Genomic DNA, 17,903 nt, shown 5'->3' with positions numbered 1-17,903 from the left:
CATGTGTCCCCGTCTGTTGCCTTGTCTGATGTAGAACGCCATCCCGTCCGTCTATTTTCCGTGTTCCTCCACACTCGCGAGCGAGTGCCCGCTTCTTTTTTGTGTGGGTTTCATTCATGTGTTCATTTTTTTTTTTTCAGCTTCTGCCATCAATGCACATGTTTGTAATATGACTGTAGTTCTGTTATCATTTTAGCAAATGTCACTTCTTGTAGTTGCTGGTTGTGGCTTCCATATTTTGGGTTTTCTTTGTTTTTCTTTGCTTGTTTGAGGTCAGGTCATCTTCAAACACGCTCCACATATTGTTGCTTTTGTTGAAATAGTCCTATAAATCTTGAGAAATGTCTAAACATGTTCTGATCTTAATATAACAGAACCTTGATATATAATTTTATGAAACGTTTAGTGTAAAAGAAAGCGGCTTCCATCTATCAAAACTGCAATGTAAATTTGAATTGAGCACATCTGTAGTGTATCAAACACATTGACCTGAGAGGGAGAGGAGACCTCCAGCTTAGAATGGTTGTGCCTTGCCTAATTGTAGCTAACGTAGAGACTATCATAGAGATATGTAAGCTAGCAGCAACCATGGTTGTGAACAAAAAACACGCTTTAGCCACAAAATAAGTATTGCCAAAGATCTGTCAAACATCAAGGATAGCTCAGACGCCTCGCTTAAGTGTTTTTTTTGTCTGCACTCTCTCTCTCTGGATGTGTAAAAACATTGTGGAATGAGTTTTGAAAAGACCCTGACCTCCTAGGTACTCTTGAAAAGTAAATTGTGTCGCGGCCCCATTGTGGGTCTGTTCCACCTACATTTAGTGTTTGTCACCTTGGTGTGTCTCGTCTTGTTAGTAGTCAATCCCACACATTGTCTGTCCTCGTTTGGTGGTGTCTGAATTTCACCTTTGTGACATCATCTTTTTTTTATGACGGCACCTCTTGTGTGGATTTTGTCCTACAGTCATCTCCTGGATGTAGTCTTAGTGTATATATGTGTGTATATATCCATCCCCCCTTACCCCACCCCAAAGAAAGAAAAAAAAAACATATTGTAAAGTGGTTGTCCCACTGGCTATAAGGTGAATGCACCAATTTGTAAGTCACTCTGGATAATGACGTAAATGTATGTCTGCTAAATGACGTAAATGTAAAATGTAAACAATATCCCCAAGTTAGGAGCCATTTACTCTCCAAACACAAACATGCATGAAAAATGACTCGCACTTATAAAAGTGCCATTCTAATATATATACATGTACTCGGCCTCCATATTTTCAAACACAACAACACATTGTTTCTAAGTAGCCTACCGGATTGTGTTTTCACACAATCTAAGGGAGATGTCACCCATCCACCACCAACCCACTGCGTCCCATAGTTCACTCCCGATCTCCCCCCCTTCCCCTGCCTGCGCTCACAGAGTAAGCACCAGAAGCACCAGGCCTTCGAGGCGGAGCTGCACGCCAACGCAGACCGTATCCGTGGGGTCATCGACACTGGCAACGCCCTCATCCATAGAGGGGCCTGCTCCGGCAGTGAGGACGCAGTTCAGGTACACACACTCTGTCTTTAAACATTATACTTGTTACTATACATACACATTATACTTGTTACTATACATACACATCATACTTGTTACTATACATACACATCATACTTGTTACTATACATACACATTATACTTGTTACTATACATACACATCATACTTGTTACTATACATACACATCATACTTGTTACTATACAGTCGTGGTCAAAAGTTTTGAGAATGACACAAATATTAATTTTCAAAGTCTGCTGCCTCAGTTTTTATGATGTGAATTTGCATATACTCCAGAATGTTATGAAGAGTGATCAGATGAATTGCAATTCATTGCAAAGTCCCTCTTTGCCATGAAAATGAACTTAAACCCAGAAAAACATTTCCACTGCATTTCAACCCTGCCACAAAAGGACCAGCTGACGTCATGTCAGTGATTGTCTTGTTAACACAGGTGAGAGTGTTGACGAGGACAAGGCTGGAGATCACTCTGTCATGCTGATTGAGTTAGAATAACAGACTAGAAGCTTTAAAAGGAGGGTGGTGCTTGAAATCATTGTTCTTCCTCTGTTAACCATGGTTACATGCAAGGAAACACGTGCCGTCATCATTGCTTTGCACAAAAAGGGCTTCACAGGCAAGGATATTGCTGCTAGTAAGATTGCACCTAAATCAACCATTTATCGGATCATCAAGAACGAGAGAGGTTCAATTGTTGTGAAGAAGGCTTCAGGGCACCCAAGAAAGTCCAGCAAGCGCCAGGACCGTCTCCTAAAGTTGATTCAGCTGCGGGATCGGGGCACCACCAGTGCAGAGCTTGCTCAGGAATGGCAGCAGGCAGGTGTGAGTGCATCTGCACGCATAGTGAGGCGAAGACTTTTGGAGGATGGCCTGGTGTCAAGAAGGGCAGCGAGGAAGCCACTTCTCTCCAGGAAAAACATCAGGGACAGACTGATATTCTGCTAAACGTACAGGGATTGGACTGCTGAGGACTGGGGTAAAGTCATTTTCTCTGATGAATCCCCTTTCCGATTGTTTGGGGCATCCGGAAAAAAGCTTGTCCGGAGAAGACAAAGTCAGCGCTACCATCAGTCCTGTGTCATGCCAACAGTAAAGCATCCTGAGACCATTCATGTGTGGGGTTGCTTCTCAGCCAAGGGAGAGGGCTCACTCACAATTTTGCCTAAGAACACAGCCATGATTAAAGAATGGTACCAACACATCCTCTGAGAGCAACTTCTCCCAACCATCCAAGAACATTTTCGTGACGAACAATGCCTTTTCCAGCATGATGGAGCACCTTGCCATAAGGCAAAAGTGATAACTAAGTGGCTCGGGGAACAAAACATAGACATTTTGGGTCCATGGCCAGGAAACTCCCCAGACCTTAATCCCATTGAGAACTTGTGGTCAATCCTCAAGAGGCTGGTGGACAAACAAAACCCCACAAATTCTGACAAACTCCAAGCATTGATTATGCAAGAATGGGCTGCCATCAGTCAGGATGTGGCCCAGAAGTTAATTGACAGCATGCCAGGGCGGATTGCAAATGTCTTGAAAAAGAAGGGTCAACGCTGCAAATATTGACTCTTTGCATAAACTTAATGTAATTGTCAATAAAAGCCTTTGACACTTATGGAATGCTTGTAATTATACTTCAGTATACCATAGTAACATCTGACAAAAATATCTAAAAACACTGAAGCAGCAAACTTTGTTAAGACCAATACTTGTGTCATTCTCAAAACTTTTGACCACGACTGTACATACACATCATACTTGTTACTATACATACACATCATACTTGTTACTATACATACACATCATACTTGTTACTATACATACACATTATACTTGTTACTATACATACACATTATACTTGTTACTATACATACACATTATACTTGTTACTATACATACACATTATACTTGTTACTATACATACACATCATACTTGTTACTATACATACACATCATACTTGTTACTATACATACACATCATACTTGTTACTATACATACACATCATACTTGTTACTATACATGCACATCATACTTGTTACTATACATGCACATTATACTTGTTACTATACATACACATTATACTTGTTACTATACATACACATCATACTTGTTACTATACATACACATCATACTTGTTACTATACATACACATCATACTTGTTACTATACATACACATCATACTTGTTACTATACATGCACATCATACTTGTTACTATACATACACATTATACTTGTTACTATACATACACATTATACTTGTTACTATACATACACATCATACTTGTTACTATACATACACATTATACTTGTTACTATACATACACATTATACTTGTTACTATGCATACACATTATACTTGTTACTATACATACACATCATACTTGTTACTATACATACACATTATACTTGTTACTATACATACACATTATACTTGTTACTATACATACACATTATACTTGTTACTATACATACACATTATACTTGTTACTATACATACACATTATACTTGTTACTATACATACACATTATACTTGTTACTATACATACACATTATACTTGTTACTATACATACACATTATACTTGTTACTATACATACACATCATACTTGTTACTATACATACACATCATACTTGTTACTATACATACACATTATACTTGTTACTATGCATACACATTATACTTGTTACTATACATACACATTATACTTGTTACTATACATACACATTATACTTGTTACTATACATACACATTATACTTGTTACTATACATACACATCATACTTGTTACTATACATACACATTTATATTAAAAAAAACTTTTTTTACATACACCTACAAAGCCACTTCAAGGATGAAAGCCTTTGAGAAAAATATGGTGATCACATTGCAGACAAAATGTTAACTGTTCTTATGGCAGTCAAGCTACGTGAACCGATTCTTGCCTTATTCAACATCTACTGTTCCAAAGCTGGGTATCTAACCTGTGTGTGTGTGTGTTTTACCAGTCGCGTCTGGGTGCCCTGGACGAGCAGTGGCAGTTTCTGGTGAACAAGTCGGCAGAGAAGAGCCAGAAGCTGAAAGAAGCCAACAAGCAGCAGAACTTCAACACTGGCATCAAGGACTTTGACTTCTGGCTCTCTGAGGTAAAATAATGAAAAACAATTAACATATTTTCTAGATGTCAAAATGAGACTACTTTCATGTATGTTCAGATCTCCATCCACCACATTTCTCCACCATCCACTACACAATTCTCAAAGCTAAAGATGCTGAGAAATGGTGTATTCTGTACTGAAAACCTTGATGTTCAATAGGATTTATCTGAGACCTGCACAGATTGTCAGTAAGATACTAGAAAAGGAGAGATTTGAAGTACTGGACAGACACCCAAAAAGGCATCTGGATCTGAGATTGTCTCAGACCATTTAGTTTTCTGATTTGTCTTGTGTTAACCCATTAACCTACCTGTGCTGTAGGAAAACAAAAACAAAAAGATAAGAGGCTGAGATTCGATTTGGAAATGATGCTCTCTGAAAACAAAGACAATGACTAACTACCAGTCACTAAATCATTTTTGTTTCCTCTCTTGTTTTCTGTCTGTAGGTCGAGGCCCTTCTTGCCTCTGAGGATTATGGCAAAGACCTGGCCTCCGTCAACAACCTACTGAAGAAACACCAGCTTCTGGAAGCCGACATCTCTGCTCATGAGGTAATGTATTCGACGTCCCCATATCTCTGTCAAACTGGGATTGATGCTGGGCTCAGCTGGGGGCCTTGATGTACTAAATGTTCCGTCAGATCATACACCTTTATATGCTGACTGGCTGAAAGGTGACGCTGCCTCGGTTTGATTGGCCATCGAAACCTTTCAGTCCAAGTGTCCTCTGTTAAACTTGGACAACTTCCATGTCTATGAAGCATGTTTTTGTACAAAGGCATCCACTGAGTTCAGTCTAGTGCTTTGGTTTGAATGTCTGTCCGTCTTTTCCGTCCATCCACAGGATCGTCTGAAGGACCTGAACGGCCAGGCTGACAGCCTGACGGCCAGCACGGCCTTCGACCCCACCCAGGTCAAGGACAAACGCGACGCCGTCAATGGACGCTTCGCTAAGATCAAGAGCATGGCCGCCGGCCGCCGCGCAAAGCTCAACGAGTCACACCGCCTGCACCAGTTCTTCAGGGACCTGGACGACGAGGAGTCTTGGATCAAGTAAGAGCGCCTCCTGGAGTTGTGGAGGAATGGATGCAAGTCAATATCTGTGGGTTTTTCAATGTTGAGGTCAATTACTAACACTATCTTTTTTCATCTCTTTCACTCTCACTGTCTCTTATCTCTATCCAGAGAAAAGAAATTGCTAGTGAGTTCGGAGGACTATGGACGTGATTTGACAGGAGTGCAGAATCTGAGGAAGAAACACAAGAGGCTGGAAGCTGAGTTGGGGGCCCATGAGCCGGCCATCCAGTCTGTGCAGGACACAGGGAAGAAGCTGTCCGATGACAACACCATCGGCCAGGAAGAGATCGAGCAGAGGCTGGGCCAGTTTGAGGAGCATTGGACGGAGCTGAAGGACCTGGCTGCAGCCAGGTTAGACTGAGAACGCGCACACACGCAGACACACGTATACATTCTGACACACACACACATTCACAGGCCTGTTTTGCAGTGAAACGCCATTATCAATTTAAACATTCATGGATGTTGAGTGTTAATCTGTGTGTGCCTATGTGTGTGTGATTAGGGGACAGAGGCTGGAGGAATCGCTGGAGTACCAGCAGTTTGTTGCAAATGTTGAAGAGGAGGAAGCCTGGATTAATGAGAAGCTGAACCTAGTGGGAAGCGAAGACTACGGGGATACCCTGGCCGCTGTGCAGGGCCTATTAAAGAAGCATGAGGCGTTTGAGACTGACTTCTCCGTGCACAGGGACAGAGTGAATGACGTGTGTTCCAACGGAGACGAGCTCATCAAGAAGGTAAACACTGACAATACCATTGTCATACGGTACCAGCTGAAAGTGTTTAAGCAATAGTTCACACACACAAAATAGCAACTTTTACAATGATTTTCCACTTACCTTGGCTGTTGTTAATTCACCCAGACTGTTAAATGCATATTTTGCTTGTGTCCGTCCCTCCCTCCATTAGAACAACCACCACGTGGACAGCATCTCAGCCAAGATGGTGTCCCTGCGGGGCAAGGTGTCTGAGCTGGAGCGGGCCGCTGCCATGAGGAAAGCCAAGCTGGATGAGAACTCTGCCTTCCTGCAGTTCAACTGGAAGGCTGACGTGGTAGAGTCCTGGATCGGTAAGGTTTGGGACCTGAGAGGGGGGAAGGTTTAGGGCATGAGGCTTCAGCATTCTTTGGTGTTGCAATATGATTTTTGCATGTGTTCCCAGAAAGATGAAAGCATGTTCTTGTTTTTTGGCATAGCACTGAATATATACTGTCTGGTTGTTTGTTCAGGTGAGAAGGAGAACAGCCTGAAGACTGATGACTACGGACGAGATCTCTCCTCTGTGCAGACGTTACTCACTAAGCAGGTACGGTGTAGCAATATGATGCCACGGCAGCCGTTTTGTGCCAGAAAGCTAGACTCGTTCTCCCATGCCTCATCATGTTCTCCCTTCCCCCCTCGGGTCCACAGGAGACGTTTGACGCGGGGCTGCAGGCCTTCCAGCAGGAGGGCATCACCAACATCACGGCCCTCAAGGACCAGCTGCTGGCGGCCAAGCACGTCCAGTCCAAGGCCATTGAGGCGCGCCATGCCGCCCTCATGAAACGCTGGAACCAGCTTCTCGACAACTCGCAGGCCCGCAAGAAGAAACTGCTGGAGGCCCAGGAGCACTTCAGGAAGGTATGTAACGACTATGATGACAGGTAATTATCATTTAGCTTACGATGAGGATATCATGACTACAATTCATAGATGTCATTGTTGTTAATGTTCATATTTTGAACAGGAATATCAGACTATCCTTCACCTGCAAAGTAAAAAACCTTAGTGGATGTGAACCCCTTACCTCCATCAACTCCATCTTGCTTCTCTCTCCAGGTGGAAGACCTGTTCCTGACCTTTGCCAAGAAGGCGTCGGCCTTCAACAGCTGGTTTGAAAACGCTGAGGAGGACTTGACAGATCCGGTGCGCTGCAACTCGCTGGAGGAGATCCGGGCGCTGCGCGACGCCCACGAGGCCTTCCGCTCATCGCTGAGCTCGGCGCAGGCCGACTTCAACCAGCTGGCCGAGCTGGACCGGCAGATCAAGAGCTACCAGGTGGTGTCCAACCCCTACACCTGGTTCACCATGGAGGCCCTGGAGGAGACCTGGAGGAACCTGCAGAAGATCATCAAGGTTAGGAGGGGGAATAGGGGTGGGAGGTAGCCTGGTCCCAGATCTGTTTTGTGTTGTATCACCAACCAGTTGGCATGTCAACGACCATATGAGTTGGCTATACAGCACAAACGTATCTGAGGACCAGGCTTGGTGAGGAGGACATGCACATCTCAAATGTTGTCCTATTCCCCACTTCAATGCCCTACTTATGTCCAGAACCAATGAGGACCTCTGGGTGGGGGTGTCTTGATCTGCATCATGTCTGGGAAGCACTTCATCCATCCATCTTCATCCCTCTGTCTGTATAGGAACGAGAGCTGGAGCTGCAGAAGGAGCAGAGGAGGCAGGAGGAGAACGACAAGCTGCGGCAGGAGTTTGCGCAGCATGCCAATGCATTCCACCAGTGGCTGCAGGAGACCAGGTAGGGTCTGGATCTGTTGTGCCCGGAAGACAGTGAGCTCACAGCACTCCCTTAATCAACATGCCTTTTGGCAATTTAATAGATTTTGGCAATTTAATAGATGGGAAACTAGGACTATTTCTAGGAATAGAATGGGGACGTTTCCAAGCCGTTGTGGCTGATTTTAAAGAATGTAGTTTGAGTTAATTGAATAACGTGACCTGCATGAATAGCATTGATCTGTCTTTAAATGTTGCATGCATCGTTCTTTAGATTCTCTTAATACAATGAGAAATCAATGGAGCTACTTTAAATGTGCCTGCTACTCAGAAATCTACATCCGGTCTCTCTCTGCCACAATGTTCTCAGCCATAGAGAACAGGGAGTTGCTATTCATCGGAGCGGAATGTGAAATATTGCAGATAGATGTTTGTTGTATGAAAATGACATGATTCTTTACTTTAGTTTGTCTCTATTCTACAACCTTGCATTTATATCTGCCATGCTTTGAATGTTGCTCCTCACTGAATAGGCCCCAGGCAACGCATGCTTAGTGTGTATCGTATGTTATGTATATTTTGGGAGGTGGGTGGGGGAGCACTGATACAACTTTTACATAACCACACAAGTGGTCTGTGAATGTTTAAAAATGAAAACGGATCATACTGCAGATGCTCCTGTGCTCACACTGTATTTCTGTGCCTGTGTCTGTATATGTTTGTTTAGGGGGGGGGGGGGGGGGGGATGGTGTGACCATTTTGTCCCTGCCTAGTGTTTCTAACTGTTGTCTCTCTCTCTCTCCCCCCCCTCCCTTTCCTCTCCCTCTCCCCCCCCTTTCCTCTCCCTCCCTCTCTTGCTGCTACCTCGCTGATGCTTGGGATAACTTTGCTAATCAGGACATATCTTCTGGATGGGTTAATATCACATTTTACTATCTCTCAGTTGGGGCCGGGACGATACCAGTATCGCGATACTCATTAGTATCATGGCAAGGAAACAAAACACGAAGCGGATTTAACTTCTTTAGGAAAACATCCCTAATGTTGGAAACACACATCATTATGTTTGTTATCCAGGATCACATTTATTTATTTTCCAAGCTATAGCACACAATATTTTACATACAGTATGTTATGGGACCAAAGACTTGGGTCTGCTTCGTCTTTTCGTTTTTGCCATTGAAATTTAGCGATACGGCTCTACTGTGTTTGTTTGTGTCCGACTGTGTGAATGGGGTCAAATCAATGAGGGTTGATTGGAGTGACAGTGTTTTGGACCAAACAGGCTTGTTGATGAGCCACTACAGGTTTGTTGTCAGGTCGGTGGCAAGATATTGCATCATATATGTTGGTTAACATAGAAGCACCAGGTAGGTAGGTATCTGTCAAGTGAAGGTAAAACTGGACCAGGTTTCACTAGGAATCCATGTTGTATTGTGTATTATTACTGTAATTCCCTCTGAGTTTCTGTATGCCCCCCCCCTTTTCAACTTTAGCCTATTTTCTTTCATTTTTGAATATCTCTGTTGTATAATTTCCCTCTTTTCCTGTTGGTATTTACCTTCTTTTCATCCCTTTCCTCCCTCCTGTTCTAAATAGCATAGCTTATCGACGGGTTGTCTGTGTCATTCAATATGAAGTCGGTGATGATCTTTCCGGAAGGTCTTTTACTTTTCCACATGGTTTTCCATTCTCACTCGCCTTTCCTTCTCCCTACATTACTTCTATCACGCCCTCTGGGTTGCGTGTCTTCATGCACTTCTAAAATCCACCATTTGAGATCTGTTTGCACAGTTACATCTCTACTAACGTCACCACAATGTAGCTTCCTGAAACTAAGATCAACTTCATGATTGGTCTGGATACTCTTTTGCGAGTCTGGCTACATTGAGCACCGTTTTAAAGGAGTGAAGAGTCTTCATCTTCTGGGGATTTTTTTCCCACCAAATTTAGGGGTGGACACTGCAAAATGTGTTGTTGGACACACATTTTTTTTGCTGAATTTGTTACACTAATTCATAACTGATTCAGGGTTCAAATGCAGTTTCCTGCCGTGTACACAGTAGCCCTAACCTTGCATGGTATAGGTTACCATGGCTATGAGTTGGCTTCTTTGGCATGAATTGACTGGCATTGTGCAAAGGGAAGGTTTTTTGGGTGGGGGTGGCTCTGGACATTTTGAGAGTGAGGGAAACTTTTTTTTTTTACTACTGTTTTGTACTTCTATTTCCCTGCCTTTTTAATTCACCAAATGTTCTCCAGTCTTATGTTCTCAGACATTTTTTGAAAAATATTGAGGTTTCAGAAAAATCTTTACTTTGCTTCTTTTGTAAGTTTCAAGATTTGTTTGGAATCTCTTGACACACCTCTAGTATATTCAAATATATTAAATGGATCTTATTATCAAAATGAGAATGAATTTCAGAGTAGGAATGGGGTTGTATCTAAGGGTTCCTACGACCAGATGGGTGTGGGTGCAGACTCTGTGGGGACTGTGTACGCGTGTGACTGTATCACCTGATCTTGATGGCTGTGGCATGTTGTTTATCCCAATATTTGATCATCCTGTCAAGGCCCTCTCCCCTGACACTTGTGTGTATGCATCTAGGTCCTGCATGGTAGAAGAGTCCGGAACCTTGGAATCACAACTTGAGGCAACCAAGGTAAGAAAGAACCCCTCATCATTTATGCTATAGGACTAGAGGGTTTCACAACCCTCTCCTCGGCCCCCCCAGACGTTTTGCATTTTTGTTTTAACCCTAAACTGGCACACCTGATTCAATTAGTCAAAGGCTTAGTGATTAGTCGACTAATTGAATCAGGTGTGCCAGTTTAGGGTTAAAATAAACATTTAAAATGTTTGGGGGGCTTGAGGAGAGGGTTGGGAAACCCTGCTTTAGACAACCATTTTGGCTATTTCAAATCCAAATGTATTTGTCACATGCGCCGAATACAACAGGTGTAGACTTTACCGTGGAATGCTTTCTTACGAGCCCTTCCCAACAAATTCAGAATGTAAAACATTATACAAAATTAAAATAGTAACACAAGAATGAAGCTAGATACGGGGAGTACCAATTATATTTAAACTGTATTGACTAGGTTTGTAATTGCAGAGCCTCACCCTTCTGTGTGCCACTCTGTCTGTAGCGTAAGCACCAGGAGATCCGGGCCATGCGCAGCCAACTGAAGAAGATCGAGGACCTGGGCGCGGCCATGGAGGAGGCTCTGATCCTGGACAACAAGTACACAGAACACAGCACGGTGGGCCTGGCTCAGCAGTGGGACCAGCTAGACCAACTGGGCATGAGGATGCAGCACAACCTAGAGCAGCAGATCCAGGCCAGGTCAGAGAGGGAGAGACACACACACATACAGTACCTCACAAGCAGTGAACATATTTCCTAATCTTGTATCTCTCTCCCACCATAGGAACACCACTGGAGTGACAGAGGATGCCCTGAAGGAGTTCAGCATGATGTTCAAGTGAGTGGCGGCCATTTTAACATGATGTTCAAGTGAGTGGCGGCCATTTTAACATGATATTCAAGTGAGTGGCGGCCATTTTAACATGATGTTCAAGTGAGTGGCGGCCATTTTAACATGATGTTCAAGTGAGTGGCGGCCATTTTAACATGATGTTCAAGTGAGTGGCGGCCATTTTAACATGATGTTCAAGTGAGTGGCGGCCATTTTAACATGATGTTCAAGTGAGTGGCGGCCATTTTAACATGATGTTCAAGTGAGTGGTGGCCATTTTAACATGATGTTCAAGTGAGTGGTGGCCATTTTAACATGATGTTCAAGTGAGTGGCGGCCATCTTAACATGATGTTCAAGTGAGTGGTGGACGTTTTCACCATACCTTCTGGTCATACCAAGTAGTTGCTTAAAGTAAAGGAACTCCCAATAATCTCAACCATTTTCTTTTCCCTTTGCTCCCAGGCACTTTGACAAAGAGAAGTCTGGCCGTCTGAACCACCAGGAGTTCAAGTCGTGTCTGCGCTCGCTGGGTTACGACCTGCCCATGGTGGAGGAGGGAGAGCCAGACCCCGAGTTTGAGTCCATCCTTGACACTGTCGACCCCAACAGGTCAGCAACCCCAGCTCTTCTCACTCATCTCTACTTGGGGTTTTCATAAGTCCAATCAGTAGTTTGAATAATATTTGAGCAAAGCTAACATTCACAAGAATGTGATTTTATTCAGAATGGGTGTATGTCGTGTTGCCTCATATTTTCTTCTATTTGGTTTTCTTCAAGTGCTTTATTATGGCTAAATGATTTCATTCTGTGTTTTCCAGGGATGGCAACGTGTCCTTGCAGGAGTACATGGCCTTCATGATCAGCCGCGAGACAGAGAACGTCAAGTCCAGCGAGGAGATTGAGAGCGCCTTCCGAGCCCTCAGCGTCGATGCCAAGCCCTACGTTACCAAGGAGGAGCTTTACCAGGTACTTACACTCCGGCCTTCCCTCGTCCACTTTCTGGCTCTGTCACAGTGCTTATGGAAAAGAGACTATTAAATAGGACCAGAATTATGAATATGAGCTTCAGCCATAAGTTGCACATTTATAAATGTCTCTTAAATAACTTAAGAGGTTTTATAAGATTTTTTGTTTTTCTGAGATAAAATAACTTACCATCTCTTCTCCTCTTCATTCAGAATCTGTCCAAGGAACAGGCAGACTACTGCATCTCGCACATGAAGCCCTACCTAGACAGCAAGGGCCGGGAAATGCCCTCGGCCTTCGACTTTGTCGAATTCACCCGCTCGCTTTTCGTCAACTGATCCCTTGCCTGCCAGTGACCAATCGGGATGCGTTTGCCGCACACACACACACACAAAAACACAACTGAAACTGCATGAGTCTGACACTAGAATACTCCATAGTTATCAGTATCTATCTATAGCTATATATCTCACTCTTTGTGCTTCACTGACGGTAGCCTAGTGGATCTGTCTGCATTTGAATGTTTTAGTGCTTTCGCTGGATTTAAGACCCTATATTGATGGTATGCTGTAACATCACAATAAGGACTGCAGTGTGATTTAATAAACGCTACTGGTTAGAACTGGAAATGTGTTTTCTGTGCCTTTATTACAACATGAATCCACTCTTATGTTTTATTTCAGTACAAAAACAAACAATGAAGGCCTTAATAACCAGTCTTCAGTACCTACTGAGTAATAGTTGACGTTTCACCATCTCAAAAGGATACAAATCTAAAATAGTATATGGCACAAAAACTAAAACCCACGTTCTTCTACCTATATACATCCACAGCCCTGTTATTCTTTAACTTCATTGGCCCTCTCCTTCCTGCCTCGTCTCACTCTGCCACCTCATTGGCTAGTTGCTCCAGCTTGGCGGTCTCTCGGGGCCCCTGTTCCGTCAGCTCCGTGCTCAGGTGCCAAATGTTGACGGAGCCGTCGGCATTGCCCACCGCTAGGAGGTCTTTCCGTCTGGAGTTGAACTCCAGGCAGTAGACTGGTTGGCCACCCGTCAGCTGGTCTATGGTGGCTGCTGGTCTCAGTGACTTCCTGCCCAGATCAAATATCTGCACCAGACCTGGGAAGAGAGGAGGTTATGGGCTTTTAAACTTGGCTGTTTAGTGAAAAACTAAAAGTTAATTGAACTGGTGAGTTAACTTTACATCAAGATGTGCCATTGTTTTTAGCAGTTAGGGCCTGATTCAGACTTGATAAGTAGACTTAACATGGACTTAAGTGAACATTTTTGGATGTTGACTTATCGCAAGTCTGAATAGGGCCCTTTATGATTTTCAATATATTAACTCTGGCTCAAGTCAGACTATTTATAGCGATGTTCTATGAACCAATTGAGAATGAGCTGAAATGGAGCATACCTTGTCCTGTGGCAGCGGCAAAGAGAAGGGGCCTCGTTGGCGACCAGCGTACCCCGAACACATAGGAGTCGGACACCCGCAGCGAGAGCAGAGGATCGGGCTGCAGCAGAGAGTAGAGGTGGGCAAGGCCGTCGGTCCCCACACTGACAAACAGGTTCCTTAGACACGAAATGGGAGACAACTAGATAATAACTTTGATTCATTGACAGAATGATATGGTACCATAAAGCATTTTACAAAGGTTTTACAGCTGCAGAGTTCAAAGCTTATTTTGAGATCCATTACGAGATGCGAGTTAGCTACACGCTTCCAAATGTACTATAGGAACAGGGCAAACTGTAACAAACAACAAGTAAACATGAATAGCACTGGTTCGTTCCAGGGTTTTGGCATCAAAACAGTATAACGACTAAGAGGTTCGAGTAAAGGAATGTTCAGTTTTCTTATTTTTGTAAATCTTAAATCATAGTCTCAAGCATTCGGTCTGGATAATTTTCACTAAAACCACCTTCAGACCTGACCTGAACCATGGGGAACATCTCAATTGCATACTCCTCCCATCCTCTCTCCTCGACTCCTTCTCAAAACCCATTGTAGGTCAGAGGGGAGGGACCTCTGGTTTCTCATCCAATGGGTTTTGAGAAGGAGACGAGGATGTGAGGAGTATGCCATTGCGACCTTCCCACCCACGTGTCGCTCACCTGTGGAAAGGGGAGCAGTGCAAAGAGTGGATGGGGCCACCTCGGGGGCTGAAGGAGAACTGGGCTGGGGCACGCAGCGTCACACTCTCTCCATCGGGGGGCGCTGCCGCCAGCGTCTGGGCTGAGAAGGAGCACTTGAGGACCAGGCCGCTTTCAGAGCCCACCAGGAATGTATCCAAGTCCCAGGGGGACAGGGCCAGGGAGGTGACCCCCACATTGCTGCTCCCTCTGCCCTGTAGCAGGCAGGCAGGTAGGTACCGTTACAAGAACAACTTCAGAAGGAGAGTATTTTTGGAAGGTTTAAGAAAACAATGTCTATAGATAAATGTCTATAAACATTCATACAGTTTTGTAAATAACACAATCATATTTCATCTATTTATCACACATTTTCATGTAAAATCGAAATAAATTTTCACGGTTTATAAATCACAACGTTGGCATACCACGTTGGCCCCTGTATCCCGAGTCTCACCTTGCTCAGTGCACTGTTGTGAGGAACCTGCTGTCTGACGAGGGCAAAGCCGGCATTGAGCACCAGCCTCCCCTCGTCTGAGTCCACTGTCCACAGCAGCACCCTGCCCCCAGAGCCAGCACTCAGCACCACCATCTCCCCTCGCCTTGGTCCGGGGACCCAGGCTACCTGAAAACACACTTGTTCAGACCTGTGTCCTGTTTATTATGGCTTGCTACTGAAAACGTGTGTTTCTTATTGGACAAGTCCAGGTAGTCCCTCACAGTTTCAATCCCTTGTCTTCTGTTTGGTGCCTAATGAACACGACCCTGGTATCAAAATCTTACTGTCGTCATCTCATAAAGATTATCTCACCACTATGTGATATTCATGTAGTTTATTAATAATATACAAGGGACCTACAGTACATAGGGACTGTGTATAAATTACACCATGAGAATAACCAATACTAGATAAAGCATTTACCATCGGTTAACATGTGTATTTTAGTGCCATAGGAGACAGTATGAGATGTCTATACCTGGTAGACTGGCTCCCGGTGAGTGTCGGTCGACATTCCTGTTTGCGCCAAAATGAGGTCCTGTGTCCTGTTCGTGTCCCAGACCACTACCTCTCCACTGTAAAGACCTCCTGTGGCGTTGGGTGGATGGTGAGATAAGTAAGAAGGAGTGTGGTACACAGGACCGTTGTATTTATGTACTGAGATCAGTAGGTGATCAAACCACTGGCAGAAGCAACATGGAAGTGTATACCAGCTATGAGAGAGGGTTGAGAGGGGTGGAAGGACAGAGACATGACAGGCCTGGCCACGTCTATGACCGTGTCTGGTCGTTTGGGGTTCAGGCCTCTGCGGTCCAGGTTCCAAGTGCACACACAGGACTTCTCTGTGCTCCAGTCTCCGTCATCAACACTGAGACAGAGAACAGATAGATCACTGTTCACCTCAACTTTTGGCTACACAACTACGATGTTGGCAAATGAATGTGAAGGAAGACTGAAGTCTTGAGTTTGAACATACCGACCGAAGGCGCAGGCGATTACTGAACCTGTGCAACTCCAGGATATGCTGGTAACTTGAAGACCCTTCTCCTGGGCACTGGGGTGCTGGAGACGATGCATGCATGAAACCTACACACAAACACATTTTAGAATTGACAATACAACAGGGGGAAATAAAAATAAAAATATATAGTTTGTCCAATATCAAATAAAATGTTATTTGTCACATGCCCGAATACAACAGCTGTAGACCTTACCATGAAATGCGTCCTTACAAGCCCTTAACCAACAATGCAGTTTTAAGGAAATAAGAGTTAAGAAAATATTTACTAAATAAACGAACGTTTTTCTTTTTTTTGTAACATGAAAATAATGCACACTGTGTGATTAGTTTTGTTAGTGTGTTACTTATACTATTCTCACCGTCTCGTTCTGATCCTCCCAATTCACGTCGAACCCATCAAACGCATGACTCTTGGCGTTATTGGCCAACTCCTTGACAACCATGTCCTCCACTCGATGCAGGAAGTCCCTCAGCCCAGGAGACTCTGGTCGGAGCTCACTTTCAAGGAGGAGTTGGTCTGTGAGGTGGTCTTGTGGATCCGTCTGGGTGCCATTATCTGCATTAAGCAGGGGCTGTATTTCAGCCTCAGCTGTGTGTACGGGCCGGGTCTGACAACCTCTCTGAAAAACCAACAACAGACATAGCCTACTAGGGTTATATTAGGCCTATATAATGTCAAAGCATGCCCATAGCTGGCTTGATTATTGCACAAATAATGTTTCTGACTCCAGTTGACCCAAGTGTGTCAGTAATTCCACCAACTGTTGATGAGAAACCCACAATTTTGTACCTTGTCAACTAGCTACTAGTATGTTTAGAAATATGTTGGGCTTCACAACAACGCTGAAAATGACACTTTGGACAATGCACGTGGTCAGCCCATCACCAACACTGATCAGTGATGTGCAGACTGTCGCTCCAGACCATCATCGCTAACTAGCTAGCTATTTTGGCTAGCTAAAGAAGGCATCGATTGGCAGATTCAGGAGCTTTAGCAATATTCTCCACTGGTAGTATTCATGTGTCTGATCTTTTCAGGGCCTATAGCCTTGTCATATATAGCCAGGTAGGTAAACGTACACGAAATAGATAGTTAGCTAAACCAATAATCAGCTAGCATGCAATAGCAAAACCTCTGATGCCAGCTAATTAGGTTGTCAACAGAACATACCGACTCCTGTGCCAACTGTTGCGATTTCCTCCACAGCGACTCAACGCCCAAGGCATCCAAAGTTTCATCAGTGAACATGATTACTGTGCCTCATAGACGTACCTGTCTAGCTAGTAGCACATTAATAACATCCCCATACGGCGTTACATATCAGTTAACTTAATTTTATGTATTCAACACAAACAGCCATGTTTAGAGATGGATTTACTTCCGTTTATTGCTGCTTCCTTGGAAACACCTCGACGATGGAACCAATCCGGGGGGGGGTTTCTAAGCGCCATGCGCATTACCTCTGAAAAGGGTCGTCATTTTGGCCCTGTTCGAATACTTTTACA

The 17,903-nt window shown here is 43.9% G+C and overlaps 2 protein-coding genes across 5 annotated transcripts in view; one reads left to right on the top strand and one right to left on the bottom strand.

The window, feature by feature from the left end:
* The window catches only part of LOC311127995 (spectrin alpha chain, non-erythrocytic 1), a 48,172-nt gene extending 34,802 nt beyond the window's left edge, over positions 1–13,370 (top strand). For 3 of the 4 annotated variants that reach the window (XM_084159922.1, XM_084159920.1, XM_084159919.1), the window contains 18 exons: positions 1,424–1,555; positions 4,571–4,708; positions 5,169–5,273; positions 5,566–5,774; positions 5,907–6,149; positions 6,304–6,535; positions 6,708–6,867; positions 7,027–7,103; positions 7,208–7,417; positions 7,616–7,912; positions 8,203–8,315; positions 9,191–9,208; positions 10,902–10,956; positions 11,444–11,640; positions 11,726–11,779; positions 12,238–12,384; positions 12,594–12,741; positions 12,954–13,370. In XM_084159922.1, coding sequence (XP_084016048.1) covers positions 1,424–1,555; positions 4,571–4,708; positions 5,169–5,273; positions 5,566–5,774; positions 5,907–6,149; positions 6,304–6,535; positions 6,708–6,867; positions 7,027–7,103; positions 7,208–7,417; positions 7,616–7,912; positions 8,203–8,315; positions 9,191–9,208; positions 10,902–10,956; positions 11,444–11,640; positions 11,726–11,779; positions 12,238–12,384; positions 12,594–12,741; positions 12,954–13,079 — 2,661 coding nt within the window. In that variant the 3' untranslated portion in view covers positions 13,080–13,370. The remainder of the gene's footprint in view (positions 1–1,423; positions 1,556–4,570; positions 4,709–5,168; positions 5,274–5,565; positions 5,775–5,906; positions 6,150–6,303; positions 6,536–6,707; positions 6,868–7,026; positions 7,104–7,207; positions 7,418–7,615; positions 7,913–8,202; positions 8,316–9,190; positions 9,209–10,901; positions 10,957–11,443; positions 11,641–11,725; positions 11,780–12,237; positions 12,385–12,593; positions 12,742–12,953) is intronic. The other variant, XM_084159921.1, reaches the window with a different exon arrangement.
* On the bottom strand, positions 13,371–17,831 carry dync2i2 (dynein 2 intermediate chain 2). Its single transcript, XM_084159923.1, has 9 exons — positions 17,569–17,831; positions 16,757–17,017; positions 16,353–16,462; positions 16,087–16,244; positions 15,855–15,964; positions 15,335–15,502; positions 14,860–15,092; positions 14,159–14,316; positions 13,371–13,860 (listed from the first exon to the last, which is right to left on the bottom strand). Exons 1-9 carry the CDS (start codon positions 17,644–17,646, stop codon positions 13,622–13,624), a joined length of 1,515 nt encoding a protein of 504 aa, XP_084016049.1. The 5' UTR covers positions 17,647–17,831; the 3' UTR covers positions 13,371–13,621.
* Between the last annotated feature and the right edge of the window lie 72 nt (positions 17,832–17,903).

Source organism: Coregonus lavaretus (assembly GCF_964263955.1).
Source record: "Coregonus lavaretus genome assembly, chromosome: 4".
Lineage (NCBI taxonomy): Eukaryota > Metazoa > Chordata > Actinopteri > Salmoniformes > Salmonidae > Coregonus > Coregonus lavaretus.
The sequence above is the reverse complement of the archived record's forward strand: the minus strand, read 5'-3'. Positions and strand labels throughout refer to the sequence as shown.

What these genes read in the sequence shown, in the direction of transcription:
- dync2i2 (XM_084159923.1), bottom strand. Translation starts at nt 17,646, where the DNA reads ATGTTCACTGATGAAACTTTGGATGCCTTGGGCGTTGAGTCGCTGTGG. An exon ending in TCAACCCTCTCTCATAGCTG is followed by an intron (nt 15,965 to 16,086) that starts GTATACACTTCC and finishes CCAACGCCACAG; the next exon opens with GAGGTCTTTACAGTGGAGAG. An exon ending in CACTGCTCCCCTTTCCACAG is followed by an intron (nt 14,317 to 14,859) that starts GTGAGCGACACG and finishes TTCGTGTCTAAG; the next exon opens with GAACCTGTTTGTCAGTGTGG.